Source organism: Crocodylus siamensis, chromosome 1, assembly GCF_052110815.1.
Source record: "Crocodylus siamensis isolate JL-2025a chromosome 1, ASM5211081v1, whole genome shotgun sequence".
Lineage (NCBI taxonomy): Eukaryota > Metazoa > Chordata > Crocodylia > Crocodylidae > Crocodylus > Crocodylus siamensis.
In genome coordinates this window covers 77,418,031-77,435,540 of record NC_143395.1, presented here as the reverse complement: position 1 = coordinate 77,435,540, position 17,510 = coordinate 77,418,031, and the positions used below count along the sequence as shown (strand labels likewise).

At 46.4% G+C, this 17,510-nt stretch overlaps 1 protein-coding gene across 5 annotated transcripts in view; it reads right to left on the bottom strand.

The window, feature by feature from the left end:
* Positions 1-17,510, bottom strand: part of KLHL32 (kelch like family member 32) — a 299,877-nt gene that overhangs the window by 160,859 nt on the left and 121,508 nt on the right. For all 5 annotated transcript variants that reach the window (XM_090037127.1, XM_090037128.1, XM_090037125.1 and 2 more), the window contains one exon: positions 15,079-15,259. In XM_090037127.1, the coding sequence (XP_089893253.1) occupies positions 15,079-15,259 (181 nt within the window). The remainder of the gene's footprint in view (positions 1-15,078; positions 15,260-17,510) is intronic.

The window sequence follows — 17,510 nt, the reverse complement described above, 5'->3', positions numbered from 1 at the left end:
GGACCCATATTGTTCAACATCTTCATTAATGATGTGGACATTGGAGTCAGGAACGGACTGGCCAAGTTCGCCGATGACACCAAACTTTGGGGCAAAGCATCCACACCAGATGAAAGGCGGGTGATCCAGGCTGACCTGGACAGCCTCAGCAAATGGGTGGATGAGAACCTGATGATGTTTAACACCGAAAAACGCAAGGTTCTCCACCTAGGGAAGAAAAACCTGCAGCATCCTTATAGGCTCAGCAGTGATACGCTGGCTAGCACTACGGAAGAAAGAGCCTTGGACATCATCATTGACCACAAGATGAACATGAGCCTGCAATGTGATGCTGCGGCTAGTAAAGCAACCAAAATGCTGGCTTGCATCCATAGATGCTTCTCAAGCAAATCCCGGGACGTCATTCTCGCCTTGTACTCGGCCTTGGTGAGGCCGCAGCTGGAGTACTGCGTCCAGTTTTGGGCTCCACAATTCAAAAAGGATGTGGAGAAGCTTGAGAGAGTCCAGAGGAGAGCCACGTGCATGATCAGGGGTCAGGAAAATAGACCTTACGATGACAGGCTGAGAGCCATGGGACTCTTTAGCCTGGAAAAGCGTAGGCTCAGGGGTGATCTGATGGCCACCTATAAGTTTATCAGGGATGACCACCAGGATCTGGGGGAACATTTGTTCAACAGAGCACCCCAAGGGATGATGAGGTCGAATGGTCATAAACTACTGCAAGACCATTTCAGGCTGGACATAAGGAAGAATTTCTTTACTGTCCGAGCCCCCAAGGTCTGGAACACTCTGCCATCGGAGGTGGTTCAAGCACCTACATTGAACACCTTCAAGAGCAAATTGGATGCTTATCTTGCTGGGATCCTATGACCCCAGCTGACTTCCTGCCCTTTGGGCAGGGGGCTGGACTCAATGATCTTCCGAGGTCCCTTCCAGCCCTAATGTCTATGAAATCTATGAAATTTAAAATGTTGTGGTTGCCAAATTTTAATTGTGTTTAATAAAGAAAATCTGTTGACCACTGTCTGTGTCTCAGCTTGGTCTCTCCCCCCAGTTAATACAAAACAGCAAACCTCTGGAGGGGGTAGGAGGGGAGGGTGTTGAGAAAGGGGAGACAGAACCGTGAAGGGTTTTGGGGTCAGAGGGGATGCTGCTGACCCCAGAACTCACAAAACATGAAACAGGGTAGGGGGCTTTTGACCTGGAACCGTAATTTCAGGGTTCTGGGTCAAGACCAGAGACTTCTCTGTGCAGAAGCTGGACAGCTGGATGATCCCAGACTCAATGTCTGTCTGAGAGAGCTGTAGGCCAGGAGGTGGCTTCTGGGCTGGGGAGGCAGGGTGTGAGTCAGGAGGCATCGCTGCAGCAGGTGCCAAGGACTTCTGGGTGTCCCACACAGGACCCCAGCCCCTTGGCCCATGTCTCCCCCTTTGAGGACCACAGGCATGAAGCCCTCACCAATGCCTGGGGGTCATGTCAAGTAGCCAACCTGGTACAGGGGGCTGCCTATCCCTGCTAAAGCGGCACTGTTCCCCCATAGTGGGACCCAGGCTGGAGTGGAGCCATGGAGAGTGTAAGAGCTCCCTCCTGGGCCTCATGACTGGCAGGTGGATGAGCTGGGGCTTCTGGGCTTTGGTGCAAGAAGCTGCTCCAGTGACCACCTGGCCCAGCAGGTTTATGAAACGTACCTTCCCCTTCTTTCTGAGCACTCCTGCACCCCCCAACACTGGCCTGGAGTCACTTGGGGGGACATAGCATAAGGGACAATCACCAGCGCTTGGGAGTAGTAAGCTGGGCCTGGAAGGGGAGTGGTGTTTCCAACCGCCCTGACGTTGGTTCTCAGGCAGCCTAAATTTGCTCCATTCATCCACTGCTTCTCCACAGAGTAGACCCAATCGGATGGCTTCCTGCCTCCTCAGACCACAGGTCAGTGATTCCAATGCAGCACATCTCCTGCCCTGGTTCCCCATCATCCCCCAGCATCTCTCAGTCAGGGTGCAGTGGAAAGCATTCCCCCTCAACCATCATCCTGGGGTCTGCACCTTGGGACTCCTGTTTCTGTCCTCCCAAGGAAGAGTCCCTGGAGTGGAGCTCATCATGCCATCAGGGGTTGGGCAGCACCCTATTCCACCACTCCTGCCCTGTAGGGCTATAAGATCTCAGTAGGAGCCAGTGCTGGCACCAGTCAAGGGTATCATAGGTGGATCCCAAGCAGTCTACAACCCTGTGCACAAACTCCCTATCCTGGCACTGCAATCCTATCAGCTCTGCTGCACCACAGGGTGCCTCCTCCAAACACCAAGTGACCATCTTGAGCCCAGTCAGGTACTTGGCCACCCATTCTGGACTTACCATGCTGGCCACCGCAAGCTGGCCTTCCATGCACAGATATGGAGCCTGTAGAAAAGGAGAAGGGTTGCTTAGCTTTCAGGAGATGGGGTGGTGGGAATGGGTGAATGGCAAGTCTGGGATGCAGCCATGATTGCAGGAGAGGGGTTGCCCTGAGGGATCAATACAGTGAGCACCTGCACCATAAGAATCAGAATCAGCTCATGCCCACTGGTCTTCACCCAGGGACTGGGTCAGAAGGGAGGGGAAAAAAGTGTTTTTGGGCCACTTGCCAGCCTGCACAGGTACGCAACCCAGGAGTCACACTGGCAGCGAGAGCCAAATGGCTGAGAAAATGATTCCCATGTGAGAATCCTTCATCACACGTGTCCCTTTTCTGGACTGGGAGGAAGAGAAAAGGAGGTCTGGGGGGCTTTTCACAAAGGGACATTTGTTTTTCATTCCTGCTGCACCAGGACTGCAGTGATTGTCAGACAGCTGCGTGCTATGTTCTGTCCCTGACCCAGGGGTGCTGCCTCTCAAAACTACTGTTTACCATTTGTCTGTTTGGCTCCGTAAATGTTACCAGTGCCTTTCCAAGAGTGCTTTGGGCATAGGGGAGCTGTTTACATGCAACTGCTTGAGGTATCTGTACTTAGACTCCAATCTCCCATGGGGTACATCACGGCCCTGAGAGAAATGGCAAGGATGCGTGAATTACACAGAATTCTGATCCTACTGAACGGGAAATGCTCTCTTAAGTGCCCAAGACCAGGGAGGAGGGGAGAAACTAGCACCTTGGCTCCAGGCTTCAGCAGGAGACGGCAGGGGCAGGGGGAAAGCACACAACTCATCCCCTATGCCCCAGCATTCCCCACCCCCAGTCACAACCCTTTTGTGGGCTTCTTGGCCATAAGCATCTGAAAGAGGGCTATGACCGCAGAGAGTGGCCTGAGGTGGTCTTTGTCATTCCTGCTGCCCTTTCTTTTCTCCCTCTTCCACCACTGGAGGCTTCATGTTTCCCCCGGGGTCTGGGTCCCCATCATGTTTGCATGCAGCTGGGGTAAACCTTATCATCACAGACCAGCAGTGGCCCCTGTGTGGGAAATGGTGTCCTGGGGCCTCCCTGAGCAGCCTCCTCCTCCTCCTCCTCCTCCAGCAGAGTCCCTATGGGCAACTCTCCAGGACAGCCCTAGTCCGTGGATGAGGAGGGTATAGACAGCCCTGTTTGTGGTGAGGAAGCAGCACAGGTCCTTGTAGAAAGGCATGCTCTGCCTCTGGCCCACAGACTGCTTTCTAGTGTCAAGCACATGGTAATCTTGCCTCTTCATCAATGTGGTCTTAGTGAGACAGTGCAACCAGTGTCTGTTGTGCTCCCACACATGCATCTCTTAGGCAATGTGTTTGAAGATATCTCAGATTCAATGCCCTATCTGGAGCTGGCACTGGATGTGTTCCTCACCCCAGAAGGTGGTGAGACCCTTTACTTCCCTGCACTGCCAGTTGCGTGCCCAGGTTTGCCTGGCAGTGGCGGCGGACAGGGCAAGTTCATTCATAGCCCATAGCAGTGCCCATGGAGTCCTAGTGTCAAGGGGTAGATGAAGGTCTGGCTGCAAGAGGGTGGGTGGAGGGTGGATGGATGGATGGATGGAAGAAGAGGCAGTGTGTGAGGGTGCAGTTCTCAGCTCATAGGTCTGGCTCTCACTTCAGAGGTTTGGAGCCTCTGCTCCTGCATCACCTGGGTTCCACTGCTCAGGTCACTTCCACAGTCTCAAACTGTCCAGGGGCTTTCAGCAGACACCCTGTGATTTTGGCAATGCCACACACCCAACCTGGGCTGTAAAATCCAAGGGTCCTCAACCCCAGTCAAGGAGGTGGCTGGCCAGGTCCCGCGCGGTCCTGAAGTTACCATGGTGGTGTCTGTCTGCTTACCCTGGTCTGGAGGTTCAGTGCCCTCCCCCAACCATATCTCCCCATGAGCTCATCTAGCTAGGGGCCTGCAAATGAAAAAAGGTTGAAAACCACTGCATTAGGCAAGACGAGAGAACTTTTGGTTCCATGTTCAGATCTAACCTAAATCTTTGGCAAACACAAACTTGGTTTGAGTAACACTGTCTGCATCAGGACACTACAAAATTTATCTGAAGGAGGTATTTAGTCATGTGTGTCTGAAGACAGGCAGACAGCAGGGTACATTTGCTCCTTATAGATGGAGTATGAAGTAAGCAGCCACTTACGGGAGTGTTACTACCCTAAGTGCAAACAAACAATGTCTTTGAAAACTTTTGAACAATTTCTCAGTAAACAACATACTGTGCTGGTGCTGCAGGCAGTATCTCCAGTGCCTGTCCTTCAGATACACAATAATTCCTACTGGCTGCTAATGTTAGGGTTCCAGCTACTTAGGCAATTAAAAAATGATCTGATGGAATATTGACACAAAACCAAAAACCTGGTGATCCTAAGTCATCCTTTCTGGAGCATGAGCCACTAAATGGGTGGACTCCCTTCACTCACTATGGCTTCAGGGGGAAGCCCTATTTGTCTCTTGGCTTCCTAAATTCTATACAGATTTTAGGAAATCTACTGGGTTCAGAAGGGAAAATTAAATCACTGGGTGTCTATACAAGTTCTTGGGCGTGGGGTAGGGCTATTTTAATTACAGAAGTTCCCACTCTAATTAAAAGGCTCACTGTCACATGTATTAAGCCCCTATGTGTTTCAAAATCGTTGTAGGATGCTTTATGTAAAGCTATTTGATGAGGTTTAGATAAAGCGCCCCTGTGCCCATTTTGAAATGCACAGGGGCTTAATAAATATGACAGTGAGGTAACATTGGAGCGTTCTAATTAGAACACAGAGCAGACTTGATTAATCAAGTCTCCTCTGACACATTGTAATTAGAATGTGAACCAGCATGTCTACAGGCAGCCACTCCTTCTTTTGCAGGCACCAGATTGGGAAGGCAGGGAAAGTGTTTCCTCTGCTCCCACTGAAAAATGTGAGGTGTTTCCGCAAGGCAACATCATAGACTCTGTCTCCCAGATGGTTTCTTTCTTTTTTTTTTAATTTAATATGATTGGCTTTAAGAAAAGAACACTACTAAGTAGGGACCAGAACAGCCACCTCACTGCTGGGCCCCCCTCGGGCCCTGGGGGAGGCACACCTGGGCCACAGGTTAGCAAGGATTTAGTTAGGGAGCTTCTGGAGGGGTTGGACATATTCAAGTCAGCCGGCCCGGATGATCTCCACCCTAGAGTTCTAAAGGAACTGGCCGAGGTCATTGCAAGTCCCCTGGCACAACTTTATGAGCACTCATGGTCCTCTGGTGAGGTACCGGAGGACTGGAAGAGGGCCAATGTGGTCCCCATCTTCAAAAAAGGCAGGAAGGAGGACCCAGGAAACTATAGGCCCATTAGTCTCACCTCGATCCTAGGCAAGCTGTTCAAGAAAATTATGCTGGCACACATCCAGGAGGGGCCAGCAGGGGACTACATGCTTAGGGGCAACCAACACGGGTTCATCAGTGGCAGGTCCTGTCAGACCAACCTGGTGGCCTTTTACGATCAGATCACCAGATCATTAGCTGCAGGGGTAGCAGTGGATATAATCTTCCTGGACTTCCGGAAGGCTTTTGACACTGTCTCTCACCCTGTTTTCATTAAGAAACTGGGGGGCTGTGGTGTAGACACCCACACAGTCAAATGGGTCGCCAACTGGCTGGTGGGCTGCACCCAGAGGGTGGTAGTAGATGGGTCCTTCTCAACCTGGAAGGACATGGGCAGTGGGGTTCCGCAGGGCTCGGTCCTCGGGCCCGCACTGTTCAACATCTTCATCAGCAATTTGGATGAGGGGGTAAAAAGCACCCTGTTCAAATTTGCTGATGACACTAAGATGTGGGGGGACGTGGGCACATTGGAAGGATGCAACAGGCTACAATCAGACCTAGACAGGTTACAAGGGTGGGCGGACAAGAATAGGATGGGTTTCAACACAAACAAGTGCAAGGTGATGTACCTCGGGAGGAACAACCGGCACCATACCTACAGGTTGGGGAACCCCCCTCCTGTCAGCACGGAGGCAGAAAGGGATCTGGGGGTCATCATTGACTCCAAGATGAACATGGGCCGGCAGTGTGGAGAGGCAGTTAGGAAGGCCAACCGCACCTTGGCATGCATCCACAGATGCATCTCGAGTAGGTCCAAGGAGGTGATCCTCCCCCTCTATGCGGCACTGGTCAGGCCGCAGCTGGAGTATTGTGTCCAGTTCTGGGCGCCACACTTCAAGAGGGATGTCGACAGCATGGAGAGGGTCCAGAGGAGGGCCACTCGTATGATCAGGGGACAGCAGGGCAGGCCCTATGAGGAGAGCCTATGGGACCTGAACCTGTTCAGCCTCCAAAAGAGAAGGCTGAGGGGAGATCTTGTGGCCTGTTATAAACTAGTCGGGGGGATCAGCAGGCACTGGGGGAGTCACTGTTCCCCCCGAGCACCGCCAGGAGTGACCAGGAATAACGGTCACAAGCTGGCAGAGGGTAGGTTTAGGCTAGACATCAGGAGGCGCTACTTCATGGTCAGGGCAGCTAGGGTCTGGAACCAGCTTCCAAGAGAAGTGGTGCAGGCTCCTACCCTGGGGGTGTTTAAAAGGAGGTTAGATGAACATCTTGCTGGGGTCATTTGACCCCGGTATTCTTTCCTGCCATGGCAGGGGGTCGGACTAGATGATCTGCTCAGGTCGCTTCCGACCCTAGAAACTATGAAACTATGAAACATTAAGGCCATTGGATATTATTATTCATATAGCCAGGAGAAGTGACAACTGTAAAATGGTAACTAATAAAAAAAAAAGTGTGATAGCTCAACAAAACCCAAGTTCCCAGAGCTAGCTGATGCCCTATGGATGTATCAGTTGGACTCCTGGCAGCATACCTCAAACTCTGTAATAGACTGTCTGAAACAGTCCATAAAGAAGCACTTCTTGTCTTAAAGCCAACTTCGAATAATTCTGGTCACTCGAGTAATGGTTTGGAACCATGTGCACTTGACAGAAAGCTATTGAATGCATTCAAAGTTTCTGGGGCTTTGTGTCTGTGACTGGACTCATGGGTTTCTGGTCCTGCATCCTGTACTACTTCTCACCTTCTACATTTTACACATACATTTGGTTTCCCCAGAAAAGTTGGGAAACAGCGATGCTACGTATTAGTATGCATAGGTGTGCTGCTGTACATTTTGAGCATGTTTAAATATATTTTTTTATAGTAATAGGAGTTAGGGTCCCTGTCAATGCCAGGGACTCTGTAACAGCATTTGAAAACAACAATACAATTTGACAGTGTTACAGAACTACTAAGTACCCTGGCAGGGGCTAGGTTTAGAGGGCATTTTCATCACTAAATGTATCTCGATGCCATTCTGAACTGTGTTAAATAAATAGCCAGGAGTTACACACAATTTTATGTCAAAAGCTTCACATCCATTAGGAAACTTGCCCACTGCCAGAAATCAGTGCAAATGAATCAATTCTTAAGACAGATTAACTGTGAACAGAGGCAACCTAGCAGCTGACCCACACTGAGCCCTTGCTGAACTGCACCCATGAAGAGATGCAATAAGAGAAATTCAGCAAAAAGCAGTTTTCTTTGTGTGGATGGACCTATGCTAACCAGAGAGAGGACACTGGTGGGCCTGGGGACAGAAGCTTCACTAACTCTTTTCAGTGACAGTCTAGGGGCAGGGCCAGCCTGGTGCTTGGACAGACTACATAAGCTCTGGCTGAGGCTAAAGCACCACTCTAGGAGGCAGGGGTGAGCACGGTACCCATGGGTTGCTGGCAAAATGCAACCCAAGTCATGATGGGATCTGGTACAGATGTTCGTTATGGCACTCTAAACTACAATGCTGAAGTCTGATACCACATCCATCAGGGTTATTTTAGAGTGGCATCTGCCATTTTTACAGTGTTTTTTGTGCCTTGTCTGTTTGTTTACAGCTGTACAGAGCTTTCTACAAGCTTACCGCACAATTAGTGTAACTTCTGTACCTGGCCTGGGATGCCAGAGAACCACCAACCCACTATAACACATTCCTGGGTGGAGAGCACTACTGCTGCATTCAGTCAAACAGGAGACAAGTATTTATTTAGCCACAATAGATGTTTAAAGTGGGATTAGTCCAGTGAAAATGGGACAGATGGTCATACTAAATAGAAAATAAACAAATAATTTCAAGTTATCACAGAAGAGATGTTCTTTGTGTGTAGGAACTATGAAAATTCCAAAAGTAACTATACAATCGTACACTAGTAGAGTAGAAGTGACTTCAGGAGGGCATCTAATACAATCCTCTGCTCAAGACAGGACCATCCCTGACCTCATTATCCCAGTTTAGTGCCTCTGTAGCTAGGTCTTAAAAATTTCCAAGCATGAAGATTCACAACCACTCTGGGGAGCCTGTTCCAATTATTAACTGCTTAGTGAGAAGTTTTTCCTAGCATCCAACCCAAATTTTCCCTGTTCAAATTTGAGAATATTGTTCCTAGTCCCGTCACCTGCTGCCACAGAGAAGAATCTATCTTTATCCTCTTTATAACCACCCTTCAGGAATTTGAAGACAGTTAACAAATCCTCCTTAGTCTTCTCTTCTTCAGACTGAATAGCCCCAGTTCCTTCAGCCTTTCCTCATTATTCATGTTTCCCAGGCTTTGAATAATTTTTTCACTTTCTGCTATAACTCACTTGAAGTGAGGTGCCCAAAACTGGACACAGTACTCCAGAGGAGGCTTCATCAGTGCCAATAGAGTAGAATTTAAAAGGTATTACTACTGCCAGATATGTTATTGGCCATTTTTGCAGCAATAATACATTACTGGCTTATCTTCAGCTTCTGGTTCACCACAACCCCCGGGTCCTTTTCTACAATACTACTGCCTAGCCAGTCATTCCCCAGTTTGTATTTGTGCATGCAACTGTTCCACATTAAGGTCACGACTTCATACTTGTCCTTACTGAATTTCATTTGATTGATTTCAAACCATTTCTTCAGTTTATCAAGATCATTCTGAATCCTAATCCTACCTTCAGGAATGTCTTCAACTCAACCCAACTTAGTGTCTTCTATAAATTTGTTTTGTGTACACACAATTCCATCCTCCAAATTATTAATGAAACTGTTGAGCAATACTGGATGAAGGACAGAGACATGGGGAACCCCAGTAGAACCCCGCTTCCCAATTAGACACCGTGCCATTGACTATTATTGATTACTGACGACTATTATTTGATTTTTTTTCACTATCTCCTGAGAGGCATTTTAATAAAGGAGAACACAAAGTGTACAATGTTCTTTTGGGGGATTCAGGAATATTCTCATGATTATTTCAATTTTGAATTGTTTTGGTATAGTTAGGAGGAGCTGCATGATCAAACTGCACATAATTTTACTTCATAAAATGAAGTCTGTGTCTCAGAATATACAGTTCCCTTCTTTGGTGTGTAGATGGACTTTCTGGGATGGCTATTGTATTTTTTATGCACAATACTGAATCACTGACCATAAAAATCAGTTATTGATTACCATAATTCTAACAGAAAGCACCAACACATAACATTTACATAATTATTTTATAGATATATTAAACTGTCAAAAAATAAATATTTTCAGTATAATTACACAAAGAGCCAAAAGCGGAATTCAGAACAGACTACAAGGTATCCAGCACAGAAGTAGTTAGCATCATATCAAATACAATATTCAGAACTATGCACAGACTAGAGAATGATTTAAACATAGAAGAAAATCTTCTATTTGAAAATAAAATATGTTTGTGTCAGCAACTACTCCAGCTCTCACCAGTTAGAAGTACAAGCACATCGGAAATCACTACTGATACAAAATATATGGATTGTATTGAACAAGTTTGTGGACAGACTTCTTACAGAGCTACTAATATGAAAATCTACCTATACCTGTAAACACCAGGTATCAGTAATACTGAAAATTAAGGTCTTGTTGAATGAAAGCAAAAGAAACTCACTCCAAAATACTGCTTCATTTCACATCAGGGGAATCCTTTCTTTCAAGTATACATGTTATAAAACTATTTTGAAAAAATGCACCTCTAATCTTGTTCTTCCCTGCAAGAAAACCTATACAGAATTAAATGCACATCAGTACTGCACCCATGAAAACTTACAGAGGAAAGTCTCGCATATCAGTTTCCAAATATTGTGATAACCATTCTATTAAAAAAAGAAACAAAAAACAAGAGTCCATGTCCGTGAAATACTTCTTATTGACTACTCAGTAGCATTCCCAATGGATCCATGCTGGAAGCCTGCAGCCACAAGGAATTCTGCCAACTTTCATAGTACTCCACAAGGCCATAAGGCTTCACCACCATGGACCACGGTGGTAAAACTGGCACAAAAGGATGAATGTTTATATCAACTGTGATATTAGATGAAGGTAAATAAAACCACACCTATACAGTAAATTTATGTGCTCTGGTCTAAAGCAGAGTTTGCAAACAGCTGTGCTGTTCTAGGAAAGCCGAATCCATGCAGCACTTTGGATGAGCTAAACAGCATTACTGAACACAGTAACACTGCCAATCAGCACTGTGTGAGCATGGTTATGTGCTTCTGGCTTAGGAAGCAGCTCATATCAAGCAGCACAGCATGGCTGTGGCTGCTGGTCTGGAGCACAGTAAATGTACCTTGAAGTCTTGGCTTACGTCTTCTGTCTCAGTGGACATGGGACTGTTCAAGCTGATCAGCCCCTTCTTCCATGTTATTTTCAAGTGTCACCCTGTCATGGATTTATTGCAAATACTATGACATATGGTTTTAGATCTCCAGTACCTGGAGTTCTGAGATTCTATAAGAAGCTGGAAGGGCAGATGGATGGAAGCACAGATGGAAGGACAGAAGCAAGCTAAGTTTTTAAGCCTTTTGGTTGTAAAGAAAACCTACAAACATGATCCCAGTGAATTGTGAAGGCTCAGACCAGATCAAACAACCCATAAATAAAGAAACATACCCAAATGATGTGTTTCATTTAAAAATGTGATTAATTTTAAACTGTATCTCTCTCTATGGCTTGACTTGTGGTTTGGTTTTTTGAGGTTTTTTTTTTAAATGATCAAGGTTGAATATATGCCATTTATTCCCTTCCTCGCTTATTACCATTCTATCCAAATCAAATCTCCACATACCTCTCAACTTCCTTAGAAATGTATTTGTATACTAATAGCAGCTATTCGGTGGCTGTTTTAAGTAAGAATGATTTGCTCTTTTGAACAATAATATGAAGTCTGGAGGATGTTCCCTACTAAATTCTAACAATTTTGAGGTGGATCGAATTACTAAAAGCTGCATAAATCGTTCCCTCAGTACTTTTCAACAAAATGATTTATGCAGCAATTAGTAATATGACTTATCTTAAAATTGTTATTTATTTTCCACAAGGCTGCAAGACATGAATTTGCAATAACAATTTGGCAAATATGTATCAAACAACTCAGATGAAAACAACAGCAATAATAAGATAAATCAGCGCCCCATTCTCAAAGTCAATTCACCAGGGACCGAGGCAATAGCAAGAACAATTCCCATCACCTTACTAAAATAGAGGTCATACAAGCTGCCCACTGTTCATGTTTCCATGCACTAGTTATAGTGACCTCCTTAGTTACTGTGTGTGAGGGGGTGGGGGGCATAAATAAAGGCCAAAACCTTTATAATCTTATCATGGGGAAGGGAAAGCGGGTCTGGGTGGGGATTCACATGGCACCCTTCTACCTTACTGCAAACATACTCAAAAATACCTTGGGACATATATAACAATAGCAAGTATATGCATCCAAACCTAGGGCCTTGAAGCATGGACCCGAAGGGCCCTGAAAGTAGGAGGGAAGAGCAATACTGGGCTTTAGACAGGGATGGAACAGCCATCCCTGCCCAACAGCCCAAACACTCCACATACCAGGAAGTGGGAAAGAAACAAGTGCTCCTGCTGCATAGGAGCAAGAGAGGTAATAAAGCATGCCACTGACGAGCTGGCACTCGTTGCTTGAGCATCAAGTTGGCAAGGTTCTGCTTCCCTCTGAAGAGGGAAGTGCTGAGTCTTTCACACAGCAATAAAGGAAAGCAAAGTGTAAATACATGCTTAAAAACTGAGAAGTAAACTGAATTCATTACAGCGAAAATAACCTGTTTCAAGTTGACAGTGTTTCACAGTTTCATGGTTTCATACATATATAGTAATCTAAATTACAGTTCTACCAGAAAGATCTGAGGCTGTCAGGAAGAATGAAATTTCTGCTTTGACGATTAAGGATGCATAATTGCTAGCAATACACAGGTACTTAAACTGTATCATTAAACTAATGGAATGAAGTGGTCACTGTAATGCCATTTAATGCTGTAACTATTATAGGTAAAATATCAAACACATATATTTTGTTATAGAATATGGGTTTTTAAAACAATTTATTCCTTTAAATCAAGGACCACAGGGTGCTCAACCTCTGGCCCATGGGCCAAATGCAGCCTGCAGATGCATCACATCTGGCCCATAGGGCTCCCCACAGGGCCAGAAATCTGGCAGCATGGGAGCAGTGGCCATTAGTGGGAACCGAGGTTGGAATTCCTGCCTCTCCCTCTTCTCCTCCCCCACCCCCCCAGGCCAGGTCATGCCCCCGCTTCCCTCTGTGGGGCCAGGATAAGCTCCTTTTCCCTGTGGGGCTGCACTGGGGCTAGCCTGCCCTCCATCCCACTGTCTGAGGCCAGACGCTGCCTGTAGTGCCCGCCCAAGGCACCAGATCGGGAACACCAGCTGGATCCATCCTACAGAGAGACCAGGCACTGCAAATCCAGCCCTCTGGGCAAAAAGGTTGAACACCTGGCTCCTACCCTGGGGGTCTTTAAGAGGAGGCTGGATGAACACCTTCCCAGGGTCCTTTGACCCCAGTACTCTTTCCTGCCATGACAAAGGGTCGGACTGGATGATCTGCTCAGGTCCCTTCCAATCCTACAAACTATGAAACTGTGAAACCACTAGTTTAGACCAGGGGTGAGCAAAATATAGCCTGTAATCCAGATTCAGCCTGTCAAGTCCTGATCCCAGCGCCAGCCCCGCCCACCCATCCCACTCCTGGATGCTGCTCTCCACCCACTCATGGCCCCAACCCTTCTGCCCAGCCGAGCACACCGTGCCCTCCCAGATCCTAGGCCAGTTTCCATAGGGACCCTGGGATCACTGGGTGGTGACAGCATGGGGTGGGGCCTGAGGCAGAGCTGCAATTCACTCACCACATGCCCCTTCTCATGAAAACAGAGCCTGTTGGGCCATGCAGGCAGCGGATCGCAGCTCTGCCCTGGGCCCTGGCCTGATGCTGTCAAGGCCCTGAAATCCTGATCCTAGCCCCAACCCAGCCCTGCCCACTCATATGTCCCACTCCTGGTTGCTGCTCCCTCATAGTTTCATAGTTTCATAGTTTCATAGTAGCTAGAGTCGGAAGGGACCTAGGTAGATCATCTAGTCCGACCCCCTGCCTTAGCAGGAAAGAGCCCCGGGGTCAGATGACCCCGGCAAGGTGCTCATCTAACTTCCTTTTAAAAATCCCCAGGCTAGGAGCCTGCACCACTTCCCCTGGAAGCTGGTTCCAGGCCCTAGCCACCCTGACTGTGAAGTAGCGCCTCCTAATATCTAATCTAAATTTACCCTCCGCCAGTTTGTGACCGTTATTCCTGGTCACTCCTGGCAGCGCACGGGGGAACAGGGACTCCCCCAATACCTGCTGATCCCCCCTGACCAGTTTGTAGCAGGCCACAAGGTCCCCCCTTAGCCTTCTCTTGTGGAGGCTAAACAGGTTCAGGTCCCGTAGCCTATCCTCATAAGGCCTGCCCTGCTGACCCCTGATCATACGAGTGGCCCTCCTCTGAACTCTTTCCATATTGTCCACGTCCCTCTTGAAGTGTGGCGCCCAGAACTGGACGCAGTACTCCAGCTGCGGCCTGACCAGTGCCGCATAGAGGGGGAGGATCACCTCCCTGGACCTGCTCGAGATGCATCTGTGGATGCATGACAGGGTACGATTGGCCTTCTTGACTGCCTCCCCACACTGCCGGCCCATGTTCATCGTGGAGTCAATGACGACTCCAAGATCCTTTTCCGTCTCCGTGCTGGCAAGAGGGGAGTTCCCCAACCTGTAAGTGTGGTGCCGGTTCTTCCTCCCCATGTGCAACACCTTGCACTTATCAGTGTTAAACCCCATCCTATTCTCATCCGCCCACCGTTGCAACCTGTCAAGGTCAGCTTGTAGCCTATTGCACCCTTCTAGTGCACCCACATCCCCCCACATCTTAGTATCATCAGCAAACTTGAACAGGGTGCTTTCTACCCCCTCATCCAAGTCACTGATGAAGATGTTGAACAGTGCGGGCCCGAGGACCGAGCCCTGCAGAACCCCACTGCCCACATCCTTCCAGGTCGAGAAGAACCCATCCACTACCACCCTCTGGGTGCGGCCCTCCAACCAGTTGGCGACCCATTTGACCTCATCCCATCCTCCTGGCTGATCACATGGCAAAGCCACTTAAAGAGTTTTGGTGAGCTGTTGTGGGCCAGGGATCAGGCCCGGGGGGCCTAACCTGGCCCACGACAACTCACCAAAACTCCCTAAGTGGCCCCTCAAATTATGTCATTCTTGGTTATTTTTATTGAAGAGACAAAAATGCATCAAACTTACTCGGAAGTAGTCACTGCAAGCTGCAAGGACTGCCTTATGTGCATGGAATTTCTGTTCCTCTGCAATGAGAGTGACATCACAGAGTATGCCATCACTTCTCTGTTGGTTCAGGGCTGCCAAGACAGCATCATTATGGGAATTGGACTGGCAAAGCCTCTGACCTGTCAGCATTTCTTGAATACTGCAAATGAAGGAAAGAAATGGAATCTGTCATCAAAGGTAAGACCCATCTCTAAGACTTGGTAATCAACATTGCTCAAAAGTGCTAGAAAAAAGCAGTTTCTTTCAGATCAAGCAGAAATAAACTTGCATGTGATCTATTCAGCAAAGAGGATGTCCTACGTAACATAGGTACTATTAATTTGGTAGAAAGCACATTCAAGTAAATATGTTGCATTACAAATAACTCAAATGGCCTGACTCATTTGTTCCTTATACTTCTGTAACTCAATGGGGTTCAGAAGAGTTAATCATGATGTAGCAGGCAACTGGATCATGGCGTATGCATGAGAAGCCGCCAGGACCTTTGACGCATACACCTAGGCAGGGGTGGGGGTATCCAGACCTTCATCCCCCCCCCCCCCCCTTTAGGCCACTGAGACAGTATCCAGACACCAGACCAAGTCCAGACTTCTGTTGCCTTAATGACTGTAGTTACATGCACATCTGGGACTCAAACCTCAATCAAATCTCCCACATCGCAGGCAAATATTCTACCTGAACCACAACAGCAGGTTTAATTGTGATGTATACCAGGAGTTAAAGTGAGAAGAGGATGAAGCCCAAAACCTTTATAATCTTATCATGGGGCAACAGATAAGAAGCCAAGCCATATGAATTGGATATGTATATATAAACTAGCTCACAAACTGTCTGGCTCATAAGTATATGACCTATAACAATTTCTGCAACTGAACATTGCTTTTATTTAAGCTTATGGTGCACAAGCCAGGAAAAAAATTTCTTTTCTTTTTTCTTAGGTACATTACCTTGTTGAACTACCAAAATAGTTATATTATACCTTGTGTCACTAAAAGAAACATATAGGACACTAAGGCTTTACTGAAAGCAGATTTGTGGTACCAAGTTGTATCTGCATTTATTTTTAATATGGTAAAAGTGGTCTCTACCAATAAAACTAGATTTGAAATATCAGCATATTTTAAAATAGATAAACACTGGCTTGATGTTTAATATGAAGAGAATAATAAAATATTGGCTGTTTACCTTTTGAGTGACTTAAAACAGCCAGAGGGCTATCTGGCAGATTGTTAAGACTTTAGGTAAATCCCTCACAAAATTTTAAGGACCAATACAAACCTTCTGTACAAAGGTATGTTTTAATGTCTCCATATAACCCCCTTGTATTAAGATAAACCTTTGGAGCCCCAAACTTCTGTATTTCTCAAGCAACATAAATCTGATTTATGTCCCTCCACTGCAGGAAATTTAAAGCATGTTGTAACTCACAAATATATTAATAAATAGTGGCCCTGTCACACTCTGTGTGTAGATTTTTCTTTCTCCATTCTTTTTATTTATCAGAGCAAACTCATTTCAATATATTTTGTGTGCTAAACCTTATTTATACACTGAAACAAAAGTACAGTTATCAAGAAATACAACCTCATACAGCAGATCATTTTTACACTGAATTCTCCTTCTATAACTTCCAAAACAACATTGCTAAGGCAAATCAAGATTAATTATTTTATGCAGTCAGTAATGCAAGCTCAACTTGGTATCTGGAAAAAAAAATTAAATTGTGTTCTTTGATCATCATTCCTTATCACCACCAATAAAGACTCTCAAATCAAAGCCTAACTGGCAATTCTGTTGCTGATGCATGAAGAACAACCAAACACAGCATGCTCATATTTCAGCTTCCTTCTCCTCTTCTAATAGGAACAAAACATGTTTTTGTTTTAGGCCATAAACTAGGCATATAAGAAAACTGAAAAAATAAAAAAGGGTGCATATATTTTCCATGCAGCAAGGTCAACTTTTATGGTTAGTCTGACCGGGCATTTATACACATGCTCTGGGAGAGGGTGGGGGCACTTAATTGAGTCTGCTCCGATGTGCTATGTTGGAGCAGCTTCACTGCACTTGTTTAGACACCCATTATAACCAAAGCCATGTCCTTTTTTGGAAGGAGACAAGAAATTTAACCCCAAAAAATGCAATTTGAGGTTTCCCTAAACTGTTGACAAAATTTAGGAGATGGATTCACAATACTGTTTAAGGAGGAGTAGAAGATACCACTATCATGACTTCCCCTTTTTTTATCTAACAGCAGAGATTTAGGAGTCACCCAGGATATGAGAGGTCTTCAATTTCCACCTTTGCCAAAGAGGGTATGAATCAAGGTCTTCAAGACATCTAATTCCCATGAACAACTGCTCTAACCATAGAGTATTCTAAGACAAGTC